A 19,302-nucleotide genomic window follows, 5' to 3' on the forward strand; every position below is an offset into this window, starting at 1 on the left:
ATATGCTGTAAGAGGCACAGAAGAAATCGTGTAGAGGCTTGCTGGTAATAAGCATAACAGCAACCTACTCACTGTTATCATCCACAGTTTTCAAAACTAGTATGGCAGGAGACCAATCAAGAGTTATAAGTTGCCTAAATGCTCAAGAAAGAAACAGGGAGGAAAGAAGAATTTGCAGTTCATACTGTATGTGTAGGCTGGATTTCACAGAAAAAAACACAGTGGACTCCAGTGTTTAATAATAACGGGATTTGTTAATGGAAAAAAATCTCAGAAATACAAAATGGATTTTCACTGCTACATAATTTCTAAAAAAGGTACTGCAGAATGTAAAAAAAAGTAAGGTTTTAGATACCAGGTACATATTAGCAATATGGAATTTATCTCAGTCCTTTTGTATTTTTGTGGATTTGAGCTGCCCGAATGTGTTGGCCACACGTCTTAGAACCTCTGTAAGGTATCGTTATGGCAATCAATTCTACATTATAGAAGAGATGTGGAAAGCTTCCTGTTGTCTTCTAATATGTGGAAACAGCAAAATTAGTATCATTGAGTTCCACCTTGTTCCTGCAAGTAATATCAGCACCAAAATATCAAAATCTTAAGAGTAAAATACGGAATTTTAATATTGTGTATTTATTTTAAGGATACACAGGGAATTTTAAATCCCTGCTTAGATCTCTGCTTTTCAGATGTTCACAATTTGTTCCTCTCTGTTGTTGATCATGATTTTGCTGTGGTACCAATAAATCTTATTAACACTTCTTTATAGTGTTTAGTTATAATTTAGGTGTAACTTTTTTCCATTGTTTCTTCTCCACGCTGTAGATGGTAGAGCTGCATAAATTAATCCTCATAAGCTAGCCACTTTGCAATAAGTGACTAACTTCAAATACAACTTCAGTGACTGAGATGAGTGATTTTTAACAGTTGCCACATATTGACTAGGCCACAAGTGTTTTTGCAGAACAGCTTTTGTGTCTAAAAACAGGTACTTTTGTTCTGTGGTCCCATGAAGGGTGGAAATTGATCTTTCTTCCAAGGATTTTTTATGTTTCCTGCAGATGACTATTGAATAATGTAGTTTGATATGAAAGAAAAGAAAAAGAAAATTGACAATCTGTTTCTTTTCTTGTGTTTCAGTCTAGTTGGAGAAGAGACAGAGACCAAAAATGCCACCTGCAACAGGAGCACCAGATTACCCACCTCCTGATGGAGGCTGGGGATGGGTTGTGGTCTTTGGGGCTTTTATCTCCATTGGATTTTCCTATGCCTTCCCCAAAGCCATCACAGTGTTCTTCAAAGAAATACAAGAGATCTTCCATACATCATATAGTGAGATAGCTTGGATATCATCGATAATGTTGGCTGTCATGTATGCAGGAGGTAAGACATTCCTGAAATTAATAAACAGCTTTGCTTGGTTGTTTTTTTCATATGGTCTTAAAGCGTTTATTCCCCTTAGGGCCTTTTTTTTGTTCCACTACCTAACATTTAGGTAATTTGTATAAAAAAAAATTTTGCAATCTTTCCCTAAAGTCACAATTTTTGAGAGTATAATTTCCCAACAAATCAATGCCCAAATAATTTCTCCTGGGTCTAGGGGTGAATTTGGTCAGTTTACACTGCTTTGGTGAGATTTCTCAGTACACTCAATGATGAAGCTTAATCACAGAAAATTATTACGGCAATGAGGGTTCATTCATGAGACACAGATATTCCTCCATAGACAGCGGGTTTATATCTGGTCCTTATTTATCCTGAGAGTGGTGTTTCAAACATGTCATCTGTATGACAGCTAAGATGCAGACAATTTTATTCTTGGGTCTGAACTGTGAACAAAAATTCTCTGATACCTTGTTTCTTGTAAGCAAGCAAGTAAAGGAACAAGACAGATGTAAAAGGATTTAAAAGTATAAAGTTATGTTTAAGAACTAAGTTTGACAGGCTTTGTGTCTATCAGCCTAAAGACTAACTTGTTAAATTCTGCATGGTTTCTTCATTTCTTCAGAACTTTTTTCTCCTTTAATTGTTGGTGAGAGCTAGCTGCTGCTTAGGTAAAAAACACTTAGACAGTTCAAAGGTGTGAATTATGTTAATTCAGGCAACATATCTGGTATTACCCTTTTTTTTAATGTTAAGAGGTAACCACCTGGAGCATCTCACTATTTGCACTATGGAGCAATTAAATGTGTACATTTACAAATGTGTGTTTATGTATATATACATATGTGTGAATGTATAGACATAGAGACTGAAGACATTGTGCTGATAGCATACTAAAACTGAAACTCTTTAATCACTGAAGTGTGTCACTCCAGTACTTTTCAGAAGTAGTATCTGTGTAATAGTAAAGTACAGTGTTGTCAGATCCAACAAATTATCTATTGAAGGGTGAATGAAGTCTCATTTCCAGTATGGTAGATTTTTTATCTCTTATTTCAGTCCCCTAAGCTCTGACACATGAATGACCCTACCTTATGTGGCAATCAGGGAAGTAAGGAGCATGCCGACAAAGAGGATCAGGCTATCTGGTTTGCTCTCTCCAACTACCTCTTTTCCCCATCTGAGTACAATCATACAGTATTACCTTTTGCACCTCACTTAATGGGATGAAAAAATTGATATTTTTTCAAATTCTACCAATCACTGAGACCGTATGAAGATGTCTTGACAAATAGTATCAATATCAACAGAAGCATGCTATTCAGATATTTTGATACTCTTTTTATTTACATACAAATAGAAAATTGTAAGTTATTCACATGCTGATGGAGAAATACAAAGGATTTTATAGGACCGGCAACAATAGTCAAGTGAATTCACCAGGTGAAGAAATAACTTGAAACAATCAAGAGTGGAGTGAATTTCATCATATTCAAGTCCTGCCCTAAAGTAGCACTTTCTTAAGGGTGCATCAGCACTTGCACTGTGGAGTGTACCTGTGTAACTGTGAAGCCTCTGAACAAGTGCTGAACCCATCTTCCCATCTGCATGGGAAGAACACAGATATTGAAAAGCTGGATTTTTTTTGGCTGTCTATATGCTGTGACTTGCTGACCCTGAGCTCCTTTAACAATGTAAAGCAGGTTTGCTCTATAGTGCAGGTGCTGCTATGTTGTATTCTCTGCATAGCATTTCATTTATGCCATTTCTGTCAGGTCAAAGTTCACACAGGTTTTATTAACAGTGCGCATGCAAATCTCAGGACATTTCACTGTGGCCACTTTTATCTGTGAGGTTCAATGTGCAAAACTTTTCATATTAAATACAAAAGATTCAGTATTTCTGCCTTTTCTCTAATACTTCTGTGACTGTTCTGATTACCAGTTACTAACTGCACTTGTATATTGACATTAAAAACTACAAAATTCTTTGCTATTCATTCTGCTAATACATACCCCGTTTACTACTAAGATTATCAGCACAGGAACAGTAAACAGCATTGTTTGGATATCTTGTAATAGGCTCAGGGTTTTAAAATGCTGAGAATGACGACCCTGCCTGATATAAACACTCTTTGAAGCCAAAGCTTCTCTAGGACCACTTCCTAAAAACTAGGCCATTTAGACAATCACTGGCAGAATATGAAATAGCAATCTGGAAAAACATTTCTGAAGGAAATCACTTCATTGTTTTACTGTCTGAAGGTGGTTTGATTCTTCCTTCACATTTGATGTGCTGTAACGTGAAATACATGTTCAGGCCACAGTACAAGGTGCATTTGTTTATTGTGAAGTGTGATACGTGCACCTGTGATGAACACTGTTCATCATGCTACTAATGAAGGTAACCTGAAAACATCTAAGATCTGTCATCCTCATTACAGCTTAGCATTCAACCTATTAATCATCTCAGTGGGGTCAGTGAATAAGTTAGACTCAGTGCAGACACTTTTTGCTTTGGAGGCTGCAGCCTCTTGCAGTAATTAGCTGGCATCTGTGTTTCAGCAACAAGGTATTAACTTACCTTTCAATGCCTCAGAAAAAAGCTCCAGTAAGGAGCTAAAAGAATGTTAATTATATTTATCACTTACTTCATACTTAGAATAAATGGCATTAAATTATAGCAGACCATCTGGCAATCCATATGGTCTCCTGCAGTCCTGGTTAATTCCAGCAAATAGGTCAAGCACAGCATTCACCCTGTTAGGAAAGCACCAGGCAGAGGTGACAAATCCGATAAATCAAATCAATATGAAACTAATTTTCTCTCTCAATCCGGCACAATATGCAGTTTTGTACTGCTTTCTGTTGTGTTTTAGGGGGTTGGTTTGTTTGTTTTATTAAGCTCTCTCTTCCTTCTTCCCTCACCCCCCAACCTTTTGATGTTTGTTAGAGTTTACTAAAAAGGCATCCCAAAAAGCAAGATCCAGTGATGTGATTAGGGTTACAAGTATTGCACAGCCTCTACTGTTCAGACCATGCTTGATAAAAGCATCCTCTGGAGAAGAGCAGTTGTTCAGTCTCCATGGTAACTCCTTCTTCTGCCTTTCGTGAGCAGAGACTGTCAATTGCATTAAATTAAGGGTGATGGGTTTGTGATAGATTCCTACACCCAAGGGTCTGAGACTGGGACCACCAGACTTTTGTTACTGGAGGACAGAAGCTGGGATAAAATGGAAATATTTGAGTTATCCCAACAATACAATCTGTATTCTTGTATGTGTATGAACAAATAATGTATATAAAATGCATATTCATGTATGTATTCTTATTAAATATATATGTATCCATAGACTTACAAAGTCATATTTCTGCTCCAGCACACAGAGAAATTAAGGAATTAAAGAAAAAGGTCAAGTACTTTTGACCTCAAGTTCTTTTAGTTCATTCTTCTCTTTTTCAAAACTTTACCTCTCACTTTGTGCAGCGTTATCAGCCAAAGATGATTAAGGAGCTTCTTATCAGAGCTCGATCTGTTTCCAGTAAAAATGTTTTCATTGCTTTCAGTGTGGGTTTGATAGGAGCCATAATGGCAGCTATGGAACCATGTGACAGGTCTGGTGATTTCAGACAGAGCTGACCTTGAGTTTTAGATTTCCTCAGGGAAAAAGCAGTTTGTTCACTGGCTGGTCCTTAACTGTTTTTCTGTCATTTTTCCAAGTACAGTTTCAGTTTGCAGTTTTTCTTTCTTTCTTTCGTTTGTTCGTTTTTGGTTTTTTTTTTTTTTCTCCAAAAGAACTTTTTGGGTGTAACATTGGATTATGAAGATTGGTTTAAGAGCTGATAAATCCTTCAAGCCATACCCAGCTGTGAAATGTGGGGCAGTCTTGCTGGTCTGAAGTTCAGAAAACATAATAGTTTCATTTCAATTCTGGGTAGTGTTTCTGAGTAAATAGTTGAAAATGCGTTTTTAGACTGCTTTTGAAGAAAGATGCTATGTAAGTGTATAGAGTGGCCATTATAATTTTTCAAAACACACTTATTCTTAAAAAATGTAGCATTTAATATCTTCCTTTCTCTTCAGTATTGCATAACTTATTCAAGTCTGAAGTTAAGTGTTTCCAAACAGTAGCAAAGCCTTGAAGGATTTTTTATGTGGCAGCACAAAAGTAGCCTATTAGACAAGTCCTCATTTTGACTTTGTCTAATATTAATTTGGAAAATAATGTATCATATGGTATGTTCAAAATATTTGTGATTTTATCTCAGTGGGTGTTTTGGTGATATTGCTGTGAAGATGAAATGGCACGCACAGTGGAGATGACAGTGTCAAATCCATGTAACATAAACAACAGATGGTTATGGATTTTTACTTTTGGGCAGGACCTGGGTTCCTACACTTTTCTTCCTCCCTGATAACATTTTCTAATTTTGGTTTTACAAATGCTGGCACAAGGAATTCAGTGGCCATCTATGTGGAGATGGAGAAGCTTTCTTGAATTGACCTATCTCCTTTGTTGTGAGGGGCAAGTGTTTTTCCCCATCAGAATATGCAAAGTGTTGCATTTTAATAACCTCATTTAGAGTGCCCTTGAAAGCAGAACTTACTAACTTTCTGAGTTCCTCATGGGCATAAGGGAATACTTCACATTTAGCCTGAGATATATGAAAAACATTTATGTCAAGTTAATTTGAAACTCACAGATAAAGGAAAAGGAGTTCTAATGAGGTTTCACAAGAACAGAGCATTTTGACTCTTACTAGCAAATGGAGATAAGAGTAACAAAATATTATAAATATACATTAGTTCAGTTCTTAAAAAACAAGACCTGAATGCTAAAACCTGTTAAGGGTAATACAACCAGGTCTTGTATTCTTTGGAAGGCTTTGAGTTTTAGTAAAACTGGACATTGTAGGGTAGTGTTCTGCAGAAGCAATGCATGTTTTAAACAGAGGTGTTTTAAACGCAGATGCCTTCCTAAATGTTTAGAAAACACTCTAAAATGATCAAGGGAAGAAAGGTGAAAAAAAACCAAAACCATATATGTTGTAGATGGTTTTATGCATTTTCTTTTCAAATAGGTTTGTCACCTTATGGACAGGAACAAGATGGTTTTTTGCTTTGCAATTTGCTACATTTTGCTGAAGAGATAAGATCTAATTGCTAAATATTCAGTGCCTTTTGGGGATCCAATTTTGTAAAGTTTTCATGAAAAAAAGGGTTTTGCTGGGATCTGGATATACTTAGGAATCCAGTCTCAAAGCTAAGGACATGCTTTCACTGAGAGAAATAAGGAGTTTTTTGTCATTTTGTGGTAATTTTGAGTAATTGTCAGAAAGACATTACATGTTATAGAGTTCCCAGTGTGTTTCTATGAACTCTTTTGATGTTTCAGCCATAGGGTATTGGTCATGGTTTCATATATACGATCGCCTGGAGCATGCTTTAGAGGTGAACATGGCATTGCTGTGTTAATGATTATGCCTGATGGTCTTAGAGGTCTTTTTCAGCCTTAACAATTCCATGGTTCTATAGAAATATTTGTGATAGCTTTAATTAACTTGAGCCTTTTACTAAAACAGGTCTCATTTACATACAAGTAAGCAATGTGGATTACATAATGAACATTAATTAATAACTCTTTCCCTTTGTAAGATTTTGTATTTGTCTTGATATGAATTGCTTTTATAGACAGGGATTTCAATAAATAAATCAATATTGACAGCTTTTTTACCTGCATAAGTGATGCTTTTTTGATTTCCACTAGTTTCAATTAACAGGTCAAAGTCTAACAATAATAAATAACATGTATCATTTTCTAAGGGGCTTAAACTTTGGGTTTGTTTAAGAAAAGTATCAAGGGACAAACTGAGTCCTTTGATATGTTCATCGAGCTTGTAAAACTTTGAGGAAAGAATGCTTATTTTGTGAGTACTGCAAATATTGGATTAGTTCCCATATAGTTTTTCAGTGGACCATACAATGGCTGTGTTCGTGATGTGTGTTGGGTAATTCAAAGGTAAGGAAACAATGGTCTAGAGCAACTGGGAATCATGAGACATTTATGCAGATACCATAGAAGAACTGTGGGGAAGGAAAAGTCTGTGTATACCATTGTAGTCACCCAGCAGTTCAAATGAAAGAATAAACCCAGCACTTTACAAAGAACTTATTATAGAATTTTACTGGTCCATTGTTTTGGAATGTCTAAGAACTATTCCCTTGTTTATTTTGGAGAGTATGTTCAAGGAAAAGAGTTGTACTGATATGTTTAAAAGATATTCTAAGCCTGTATCGAATGGCAACAGCTGAGACGTACTGTGATTCATAAAGATATGTAGTTCTGCAGTCATTAGCAGAGGTGAGTGTGCCAGGGACTAAGTGACAAGTTTATGGTGATGCCAGAGGAACAGCAGAAATAAAAAAAGTGATGGTTTAGAATGTTTTTTATGATTATATTAGATACTCTTTAAATTTATTTGCTAATTTTGAAGGTTTTTGCAAAGACTATGTGGCACATATGTTTAAATGTATAAACCATATTAAGGGTTTTTTAGGAGTCAGAAACTTTTCATCTAATAGTGATATTCTAATGAGATTCTTCTGTACATCCAAGAATGCAGACAAATGCAGCTTTAGTAGGTAATACATGCTTTGTTGGTACATGCAAGCCAAAAGAAATAAAATCTTAGCTTTCTTTTCCACACATTTTGGCAGGCATTTTTTTCATTGTCAAGAAACAGTTAAGTATTTGCATTGCAGTTCTACCTGACTTTTGCCTGGGGGAATATCTACTATGACATGACATCCAAATGAAAGAATATGATTAAAACAGTAACTCTATTATGAAAAAAATATTTTGATTTCCTCATATAGTTCAAACATGTCTTTTAACAGTTTCTCACTGATCATGGGAATGTATGCCCATTTGGTTTTCTAGTGTAATGCTTTGAAACACGTACCATTAAGAGGTTTAACTTAAAGAAAACTTTGAAGAAAGTAATGGTATGCATACAGCTTTTTAGCAATAGTAGCTAGAGATAATATGAGCAGGATTCATGTGTTTAGTCTCCTCAGCATAGGCACCTACATCTGACCAGTTGTCTAAACATCTTCTGTTGTCAGTCAATAAAAGTGGGAATTTTTAATTAATTCCTTCTGAAGCTGAATATCTGAAACACATTAAATATAAAGACTTCTTTGGCTTTTGAGTGCTAAAAGAATCTAGAGGTAAAGTTCAAATTTTGCACAAATCTGAGTTGATGCCACTCTACATGATTGTTGCCCTACATTATATTTTGCATTATATTTTATATAATACATTATATTTTGCTTCCTAGAGATATTGAAATCTAAGAACAGTCTTATTAGAAATACACACCCATTGTTAGGGGTTTTAAGCTTCTTGTGGTGAGGTTTGATTTTCTCCTTTAATCATCTTATATATTGAATAGATTATAATTCTCCTAAGTTCCAGTGACGCTGACTCAGTTGCATTAGTTTAATGCTATTGAAAATACCTGGTAATTTTAACAGTACCTTTGAGCTTGTAAATCTTCTCTTACTTTGCAATGACTTTCCTCATACCCCTAATTCCCTTTCTTCCATAAACAGATAAGAAAAAAACACAACTGGCTTGTCTAATAATTGGCTAGGCTTGCATTCTTCTGTAGCTGATTATAAGCTGATAGAAATCTGTGGATCTGTTATATTTTCTTATGTTCTGTGAATGATTTAAAAGTTAAGTACAGTTCAGTCTCTTTTTAACAAGATCCCAAAAAACTTATCAGTATCAGCTGGCAGCACCAACTTTGTCATGCTGCAAACCTTACTCATACTGCTCTCCTATGGAGGAATCCTTTGTTCTTCCTGGAAAAGAATTCACCTGACTGTGAATTTAGTTCTTTTAAAAGGATGAGCTTCTCTGTCTCACATATATTGCTTCCAGATATGCAGGATTTCCCAAGAACTCTGCACCAGCTTTCAAGATTGGACTGGCACAAGAGAAGGCAGCAGATGTCCTATTTGACCTTCCCTAGAAGATGGATTAATCTTATGTCCTTGGAAGTAAAATTTCATTCAGAAAAGCTTCTAGAGCAGTGCTGGTCTAAATTATTTGAATTATTGGCATGTACCCAACTTGCAATATTAATTTCTCCATATTGTGGCATTGCTAAGCTTTAAGTTTACGCAATAAAGTGTGTGAGTTACTTGCCTCCTCAGAATAGTTGTACGTTCAGAGCAGCAAGTAAATAAATGAAGTGCAGGAAATTTTGCTTCTCAATACTTAACTTAAAGACTGTCTTTAGAGGAACTATACAACCAGAATGGTTACTGTGAAACTTTTGATTACGGAACATAAGGGTTTAAAGCTGGAGAGAAGGAACATCTTCATTGATGATGTTACTCTCTTATCAGAGACATCTAAAATAACTGCCTGAGACTCCATTCCAAGTATAGACATTGGTGCTTATCCTGCAAGAAATGCTTCATTTTAAATACCTTAGTGATCTCATAAAGTTCAAAGTTAAATTAATTTTTTTTCACCTACCTAAAGTCAACATATAAACATGTTTATATATTTATGCAAATATGTTCATCCTTAGGTGTGTTTACAACATCAAGATTTCTTGACAGTGTACCTTCAATGACTTATGTGATTCCGGAAGCATTCATTAAAATCTCATTTTTATTTATATTCACCTTAAAAAGACATGTTCCATAAATGATTCATATCTTTTTCCACAAATAAAATATAAATAAAATATAGAATACTAGCTTTGAAGATTTACAGGATTTGAGCAAAGCTGGTGGTATTCACTTTATTGAAGCAATCATTGGATAATACTCCTGGTTTATTTGTTAGTAAACTTATCTCTACTTCATAAACAGAAAACAAAAATCTAAGGACACAGAACAATTTGACCTTAAGGATGAATCTCTTAACTTCAGTTTTAATCTACTGGATTCCATAGAGCTCCAGTGCTGCAAAGTTCTCTGAGAAGTCAAGAATCAGGCACTGTGACTTTAAGAATTACTCATTGAAGCAACAGATTCTGTAACAAAAAACTCCCTGGCAGTGACCTGAAATTGTAGGATTCTCACATGGGAAAAGAATGTGGTCAACATTGGAGATATTTTAGGGGGCTCACATCCCCTTACATGAACAGTGACTCAGAGCACTACTCCTCACAGAATGAGATGTGGCAGTTCATCTAGAGAAAGGTTCAGAGTGTGTTAGATGACTGCATATGCAGTAATAAACAGCACCTTGAGCTTATACTACAATAAGAAACTGTAGAGTTGTGAGTTTCCTAAGACAGTTTGGTAATGATATGCAATATGATACCTTATAACATTTGAAAAAATGTTTGTAATTATTTTGAGCTAAGAGGAAGTATTAGTTCCTGATATTGCTACACATTTATATTTTAAATATTTTTTTATTTATATGGCGGAACACACTAGAGATATTTCAGAGTTTTTTTGAAGAGTTTTAATTTAACTGAAAATTCTGAGGTTTGAAATTTTTATTTCAGTTTGGGAATAAAATTGATGTTAAAGCATAAAGTTGGTCCATGCAATGCTTATTTTAATTTTCCGTATTGTTCCTTAAAAATCAATTAGCATGCCACATAGTATATTTGGGAGTGATTCTCTTGTCTTTTACATAGCACTGTGGAAAGAGTGTGCAAGGTTACATTTGCCATTGTGATTTAGAAGCTCTTAATATTTACTTACTCAGTAAGTAAACAGTAAGCTGAGTGCAAATCACTTGACCCTATGCTCAGAGAACCAGAACTGAAGTGGCAAATGGGGTTAAGACAAAAACAAATTTGTATTATGGAATTTCTTCCAGATTATTTCACCTGATGTTATAAAAAAATTACCTGACAAGGTGTTCAGATATACATATTACCTCGATCAGTCAAAGTTCTGACCAATTGCTTTCCAGTAAGATGTATTAAAACTTATTAAAAGAAACATAGTTCCTCCTGTAGGGAAGAAAATATTACTTTCCTCAGTAAATCTCAGTAATATTCTCCTCACAGGCACACATGGTAAATCTTTGCAGATGTAGGTATATTTCACTGGATTATTTTAATATGTTCTTGTTGAAGAATATCAACATAATTCTTTAGTGGAAAGGTGGCTCCAGAAATGCATTATGCTTAGGCAGTATCTGTAATACGAATAATGAAATGCCTGTATTTTAATGGGCACTAATTTATTTGGAATTTATGATGCATCACAGTCATTAGAAGGAAGCTAGCTGCTTCACATTACTAGATGGAGAATAACATTTCTGCCTGTGGCAGGTTGTTTTATTTTCTCACATCAGGTAAAAAACCCCACCTTGTCCAAAAGCCACACAAACACTCTCTTCAAGTGCAAGATGAGACTAGATCACCAAGCCCCTTCATGTTGCTTTTTGAAGTAGAGCTCAAATATTCCTTGTTCATGTAAGCAGACCCAATCTAGACTTTCCTACCCGCACACTTTCAGAAACTCTTGTCTATGGAGGTGCATCCTCTGCTGCTACAAGGGAGAGGACTATGTAGACTGTCTAGAGAATGTTATGAACGCTGTTTCCTCTCTAGTCCAGCCAAAATGCAAATGCCATAACAGCCTTTGTCCAACTCCCTCATAATATATTTCTTTTCCACTGTCCAAGTCCCAGACTTTTGCAGTTAATTTTTCATTACTCTTTCACTCCTAACTTGGTCATCATTGATGCTAATTTTGATTGAGTCCATAAAATAAATGGCATGTGACTCTATACAGAGAACAATTAAGAAAATTGAAACCGCATCAAGTAAAGCTTTTTCTAAAGCAGATGGAAATCTAAAAGTGACAGTTCAATGGCAAATTCAGCTCTGGTGAGAAAACATATGTGAGGTGTGTATGGGAATATGCAAAGATAAACTGACATCTACTCAGATGTAAGGATTTAAAAAATGTATCTGATTTATCTGTCAATTTCATTGGATAGAGTTATTCTGAGACATTCATTTGTCTGTAAAAGGCTAGAGAGATGCAAGGAAAATAACGAGAGAAGCTATTAGAAACCGCTCTTAAATTATTGATTATTCAGTAAATATTTTACTGAATATTATTTTTAGAAAGCAGTTAAATATGGGTTGTCTTAAATTTAAGCAAATTGGAAATCATAGGCTCATAGAATGGTTGGGTTGGGACACTTCCAGGATTTTGTATATGTTGACTGAGTTGTCCTCAAAATTTCCACTTCTTTTAGGGTTTAATAAAGGCTACTAATTTGGAGCACAGTTGAAATGAAAATGCATTGAAAAAATGAAAAACATCACATAAACTTTGTTACTGTTTTTGATCTAGAGTTATTTTGATAACTTTTGGCTGTTCATTATTCTAATTCTGATTTTTTTTTCATGCCTCTAAGCATTTAACAGTTTACATTGCTTTTAGTCTTTTTGACCAGAAAGACAAATAGTCAGTGTTTTTTTTACTTCACATATCATTCTATAATTTAATAGATTTTTCTCAATATAAGCACATGCTGTTTTTTCACTTGTCTGAAAATAGGGAAAAAAACAAAGCAAATTAAGCTCCACAAAGAGTGTCAGTTTTAATTGGCAACTGAATGTATTTTAAAAAATAGTGGGAAAAATGAAAATTCTGTGTCTAGTATGATTCCATTAATACACTACCACTGTCTGCACTTACACTCTAAATAGGTGTCAAAAACTAATGAGAATGCTTAGTTCCCATTTTATATGGCATCTTTAAAACACATCTGTTTTAAGGATACCTCTTTTGTTTCTTTTGTCTTTTCTCATCCCCACACTCTTCCCTTTTCCTTTTTCCCTCCCTGTTCCTATTCCCTCAGCACATTGGGAACTACATATTATTAACTATTTATAATATTACAAAATATAGTATTTTATTTTAGTATCAAAATATTTAGAAATTATCTAATTTAAGGTTTGTAAAGGCGTTTGGGAAATTGATACACTTAGGCTTCTAGATGTTAGCACTGAAAGACACCATGTGCATTTTACTGGATATTAGTAAAAAATTATAATTAAAATGATAAAATAATGCTTTAGATTTTTTTTTTCCTATAAGAGTTTAAGCCTGATGGTATTAATGTGTTAACTTCATTCGGAAATAATCTTACAATGTTCTTGACAAAGACTTAAATACAATGACTTCTCTGGACACTTCCAAGTCATAAATACGTACATCTAGATTTATACTTCTCATCACATTTATTCTAAGTATGTAGATGCGATTTAATGATCCACTCATGATCCATAATTCACAGTAAGAGGTCCACAGAAACATGATAGGTAATAGATGCAGTATTTTCAATTTGAAGTTTAATTATACAGTGCAAAACTGAGAGTGGAAAGGAATATGATAAAGGAGCAACTGAGAGGAAGCAAGTGTCTTGTGCTGTCTCTGAAATTACATATTATTGCTTGCAACAGTATATAAGGAATAATTTCTAAGTTGAGTTTAGTTATAATATTATTCTGGAAGAAAACAAATAAACTGTAGGATGGGGTGCAGGATGGAAATGGGATATTGTATAAACTTTAACATGATGGGCAATTTGTAGAAGACAGAGAAATCTAAATGACAATATTAATCTTAACTGAAGTTGGCTGGATTTTTCAGTGTAAATGCATTATCTAAAAAATTTATTAGTTTGAGTTGGAGAGAATACTCTCCTAAGAACTACTCAATAGCCTGGGTTATTGTATTTGTTATGAGTTTTTGCTCTCTAAAATTCTGCTAGGCTAAATTGACAAAGTATTATTCTGCTTCCAAGAAAAGTAGCCAGAGATTTTTCAAGGGTTATAAAAATAATGAATAATAACAGGGAGTAATAAATAGAAAGTGGAGAGTAATGAACATTTACAATTATTGTGTTCGCATGTACATACACACAGGTTTTTAGAAAAGGCAGTCATTCCTCAAAGAGGATGGAAGAAAGAAAGAAAAAAAGGAAAACCTTTGTAACTATCCAATAACGTGGTTTAGGAAAAATGCCTGTGAAGAAATAAAATAAATATTTGCATGAATTCTTCAGTTTGGTTATTTTTTCTTTTTTGGAGATGGGGGAATTTGGCTCATTTTTAGTTCCCAACAGTCATCTCTTAGATTAACTACATATCTCTTATTTTCAAGTTGCTATAATTCTAATTTTTACAGTGACATAGTGCAACCTCTGTATGGTTTTTTTTTTGTTTCTTTTTTGTTTTAGTTTTATATCTGCAGTAAATCACCCCCCAATTTGTAACAGCAGAATACACAGAACTTGTTTGTCAACCTAGTTCACAGTTAGCAAGCTATAAAGACAAGTTTGATAGCTAAAAATTGTAACCTGCTTTGGAAAGGCACAAAGTACTAAACATTGAGTCTTCAGTTAGAAATTTGTGAGTTCTTTGAGTGAAAGACTGAGTTCAGAATATTTCATGTGTAAAATACTAGTAAATAGGATAAGTACCTTCTAGTATCCCTGGGAAAAAAACAACTCTTTTTTATCATTAAGTTCATCAATCAGATGAGGGAAAGCATTGGGGTTTTTTGTTTTGTGTTTCTGTGAGTATGTAGTCTCCATGTCTAGGAATAGCAGTTTTTTTATAAGATTATTTTTGAGACTGAAAAACTATCAGATAAAAATACTGGTTAGCCATAAATAAACCTCTAGTTTCTAATTAGTACTAATTTCCCTTTGTTCCCTCAAAGTAGACCTATTAGGATTTATTTTAAATATTCAGAAATGGGGTACTTTAAGTTCATGTGCTCAAACACAGATATTACCAAATTGTACTTAGCCTGTCATTTCAGCCAACTACAGAGACAGAAGGATAACACCCCAAAGATGATGCCTTTTTAAAAAAACGCCATTACACATTTTCATGAGAAAGTTTGAGTTCCAAATGAATCCCTGAAAGAAATGGGAATTTAATTTATTATTACATTGTATAGTGTATACTACTGTAGATAATTACATTTACTGATATTTATATATTAGTATTATTATCTTTACTGTATTTCCAGGGGGGGATAGTGAATAAGTCCTTGTTTGGTTTTTCATTTGAAGAACAAGTAGCTTTTAATGGCACAGGATCATTGTGCATTGCACAGTAATATTATTTAAGTGAAATTCCCAACACATTTTTTGAATCAGAAAAGCTGTTTTAAATTTCGATTCATGCAAGCGTGTGACATCCTGAAGACTTAATTGCTGTTAAATACTTACCTTTAAAATTCATTGTCTTTTCTTCTGCAGAAAACTTTCATTATTCATACAGGTTTTCCCAGTACCTCGTTATTTGCCAATGAATTTTCTAATATTCATGTTGATACACTGCATGCTCAAGTTACAAGCTGATTGCTGGTTGCTTTGGTTTTCTCTGAAGAAATTAGCATTTTTTTGAGAAGATTCATTGCAATACACATACCATGCACTGATGCTATTTCCTTTTACAGAGGCATGCAGATTGTTGGAAAAATATGTACTTGGTGTTACAGGGGCTCTGTTTAAATACAACTCTTACAGGTGCTTGTGTTCCATCTCATCATTAGCTTGTTCCCTCCTTTCTTCTTTATTGTTTTTTAGCTTTTTCTAAGTTTAGAGACTAGTTTTTGAAAATATCTATGCATAGGCTTCACTCTACTCAGTGATACTGAACATAACAGCAAACCAAATATAAGAAAACTTTTAGAAAATGCTGAAATACTTTTCTGCATCTTATTTCTTTTCATAATAAAGATGTCAATGTGAAATTTGGTCAGTTAATTTTGGACCAGAGCTTTTTTAGTCAGCGATCATATATGTTTCTGAAATCTGCTGAGTTTTCAATAGGTCATAGAATTGCATTAATTTCCTTTTAAATATGATGATGTTTCGTATTGTTCATTTCAAAAGAAATGTCTTCTCAAAAGAAATAATTTATCCTAAAGTCTTCTGCTGCATTTTGATCAAGCGTTTTAGCCTTTCATGAAAAAAATTCTACAGCAGAGCATGCAAAATATAATTAATATAAAGCATTGATACGTATCCATGTAAATAATAATCAGCATGGCTACTCCTTGATTAAAAACTGGGCATTATTCCAGCTTTTTAAAATTCATAGCTGCAGAGCAATTTGCTAACTTGAAGACATTTTCTAAATTACATGGTCTATAACTCCATACACATTTGTGCCCTAACAAACAAGAAAAAAACCTGCAAGGCAAACAAGAGCTTTAATCAAAATATGTAAAGCCCTTGATTCAAGTCTCTGATGTATCGCTAGAAAAGCACAAATACCAAAGCAGATCAAGTGATTCCTCCATAAAAGCAATACATTTAGAGCAAGTACCAGCAAGACTGATCACTTGTTTCTCCTGAACATTTCAGGAAAAGGCAGCTTATATTTGCTGTCAGACACGTGTTTTTCTGAATTCAACACTTCGCTTCAAAACTTGCAGGTGTAACCTTTTTGGGAGGAGGAACCGTGAGGAAGAAGCCAGAGCTGAGCATTCTTCCATCAGTCAGGCTCCTACGTGCTACCACACGCACAATTACTGCATTGCTTATAAACCTCCAAGGAAGAGATGAAGGTCAAATTCATGTTCATTAGCGATCAAAAGATAAAAGTTTGATAGAATACAGGGCTCCTTCAGGACACCAGTAAGAATGTGAGCATTCAGAGTAGTGACACTGCGGAAATGTAAAGAGCCGGGGAAGTGGAGAGCAAACTGTGATGGATGGTTGAGCATCTGGCTGTGTCCTCCCTGGCAGGCTGAGCTTTTAGCTGCTGAGCTCTCCTAACTCATAGTCCAACAACCCTAACTTGATGTTGCGCATTTCTGTTTGGTGGTATTTATTGCAAGAGCATTTTTTCTCTTTGCTTTCTGTCAAGGTTACTGTGCTATCTAGGTTTATGGAATCAGTGCAGCCAGTTGTAAATGTTATATGAAATGGAAAAAAAAATGCTACCAAATGTACAGAGGAAGTAAAGAGAAAACTTTCCAAGGATTCTTGAGCTAATTTACTTGACTGCTGTTACACAAACACATGGGATATGTCAGAAATGCAGGTTACCATTCCCAGAAACATGATAAATAATACAAATATAAAAAATAATGGAAAAATAGTTGCATGACTTCTTAATATTTTTAATTTTTTTTTCGTTCTAAAGCCTGTCCAAGAGTACTAAAAGAATTTAGCCAAAGGCTTTTGAATGAGAGATTAAACTGTCACAAAATGCATAATATTTTGTCTTAGTCCTACTTGAGAAAAACAGCATATTTTGAAAGTTAATGAACATATTTTAAGCATTTTGAGTTGCTTTTCCTCTGAATACCAGAGATACAATTCCATTAGCACTACTAAGAATTTGCTTAAAACCTTTGTGATTCAATGTGTTTTCTTTAGTGGAAAGAAAACGAATATAATATTATTTAATATTTAATATTAAATGGTATAATATTTATTAAAATATTATCTAATATTTCATGTTTATTATTATTTAACATTTAATAATATTTAATATTAAATATTTTTATTTTTTTAAAGAAAAATTTGGAATAATCTTAGCAAATAGTTTATAGTAATCCTAATTATTGGAGCTCCTTGGGTTTTTCCAGCCTTGTAGGAAACAGAAATAAAAGATAAACCTTGACTGGAAAGACAGCTGTATTGACTGCAGAGCAGATGGCTGGAAATGTATTTAAACCACTTGACAGGATGCAATCTACAATGTATTAGTGCAATTTGAAATATTGCTACACTTATTTTCAACTTCTTTCAAAAATTCACTTCATTTAAATAAATATCATAATGTTCAGTCTGAGTCATTTCATGTCACTTTGGGTGTATGGCACTATGAGCATTGTAATGACATTGTCACTATATGTTTAAAAAAACACTGTCAGTAGATGTTTAAAAAAATTACTTTTTATCAGGAAAGTTTATCTCTAGTTCCATACTAAAATTAATGGAGGTAGCAAAATAAAAAGCATGAACGCACTGACAGTATGCAAGAGAAATTACAGGGTGATCTCTAATTATATCACTGTAATGCAGTGAGAAATCAAACTAGGACTAATGGAAGAGCTCCTCCTAGAAGCTATGCTAGGGCATGTGGAAAACAGGGAGGTGATTCAGGACAGCCAGCACAGCTGCACAAATGGCAGGCCCTGCCTGACCAACCTTCTATGATGGAGTGACTATCAGTGGTCAGGGGAAGGTTTACAGATGTCATCTTTCTCGATTTCTGTAAATCCTTTTACCCAATCCCCCACATCCTTGTCTCTAAATTGGAGAGTGATTCACTTGATGAGTGGACTCTTAGCTGAATAAGAGTCCAAATTGGTCAGACAGCCACATCCAGAGGGTAGTGGTCAATGTCTCAGAGTCCTGATAGACATCTGTGATACATGGTGTCTCTCCAGGGTCTGCACTGGCACTTTATTTATTATTATAATAAATTATATTTAATATTTTTATTAATGACAAGGATGAAGGGATCGAGCGCTCCCTCAGCACGTTTGCAGATGACACTGAGCTGAGAGGTGCAGCTGACACACCTGAAGCACAGGATGCCATCCAGAGGGACCTGGACAGGCCTGAGCAGTGGCCCATGGGAATCTCGTGGGGTTTGACAAGACCAAGTGTAAGGTGCTGCACCTGGACTGGGGCAGTCCCTGGTGTCAGCACAGGCTGGGGATGAACAGATCGAGGGCAGCCCTGCTGAGAAGGACTCGGGGTGCTGCGGGAGGAGAGGCTGGACATGACCCAGCCATGGGCACTCACAGCACAGAGAGACAAATGTACCCTGGGCTGCATCCAAAGCAGCATGGCCAGCAGGGCCAGGGAGGGAATTCCTCTCTGCTCTGCTCTATACTGCCCTTATAGTCTTCAAGCTGCAGTGGTGC

At 34.9% G+C, this 19,302-nt stretch overlaps 1 protein-coding gene across 5 annotated transcripts in view; it reads left to right on the forward strand.

Annotated features, from left to right (window-relative positions):
* Positions 1-19,302, forward strand: part of SLC16A7 (solute carrier family 16 member 7) — an 80,305-nt gene that overhangs the window by 44,804 nt on the left and 16,199 nt on the right. For 4 of the 5 annotated variants that reach the window (XM_002186646.6, XM_072922548.1, XM_030258688.4 and 1 more), the window contains exon 2: positions 1,144-1,386. In XM_002186646.6, the coding sequence (XP_002186682.1) occupies positions 1,173-1,386 (214 nt within the window). In that variant the 5' untranslated portion in view covers positions 1,144-1,172. The remainder of the gene's footprint in view (positions 1-1,143; positions 1,387-19,302) is intronic. The other variant, XM_072922563.1, reaches the window with a different exon arrangement.

Source organism: Taeniopygia guttata, chromosome 1A (genome assembly GCF_048771995.1).
Source record: "Taeniopygia guttata chromosome 1A, bTaeGut7.mat, whole genome shotgun sequence".
Classification (NCBI taxonomy): Eukaryota; Metazoa; Chordata; class Aves; order Passeriformes; family Estrildidae; genus Taeniopygia; species Taeniopygia guttata.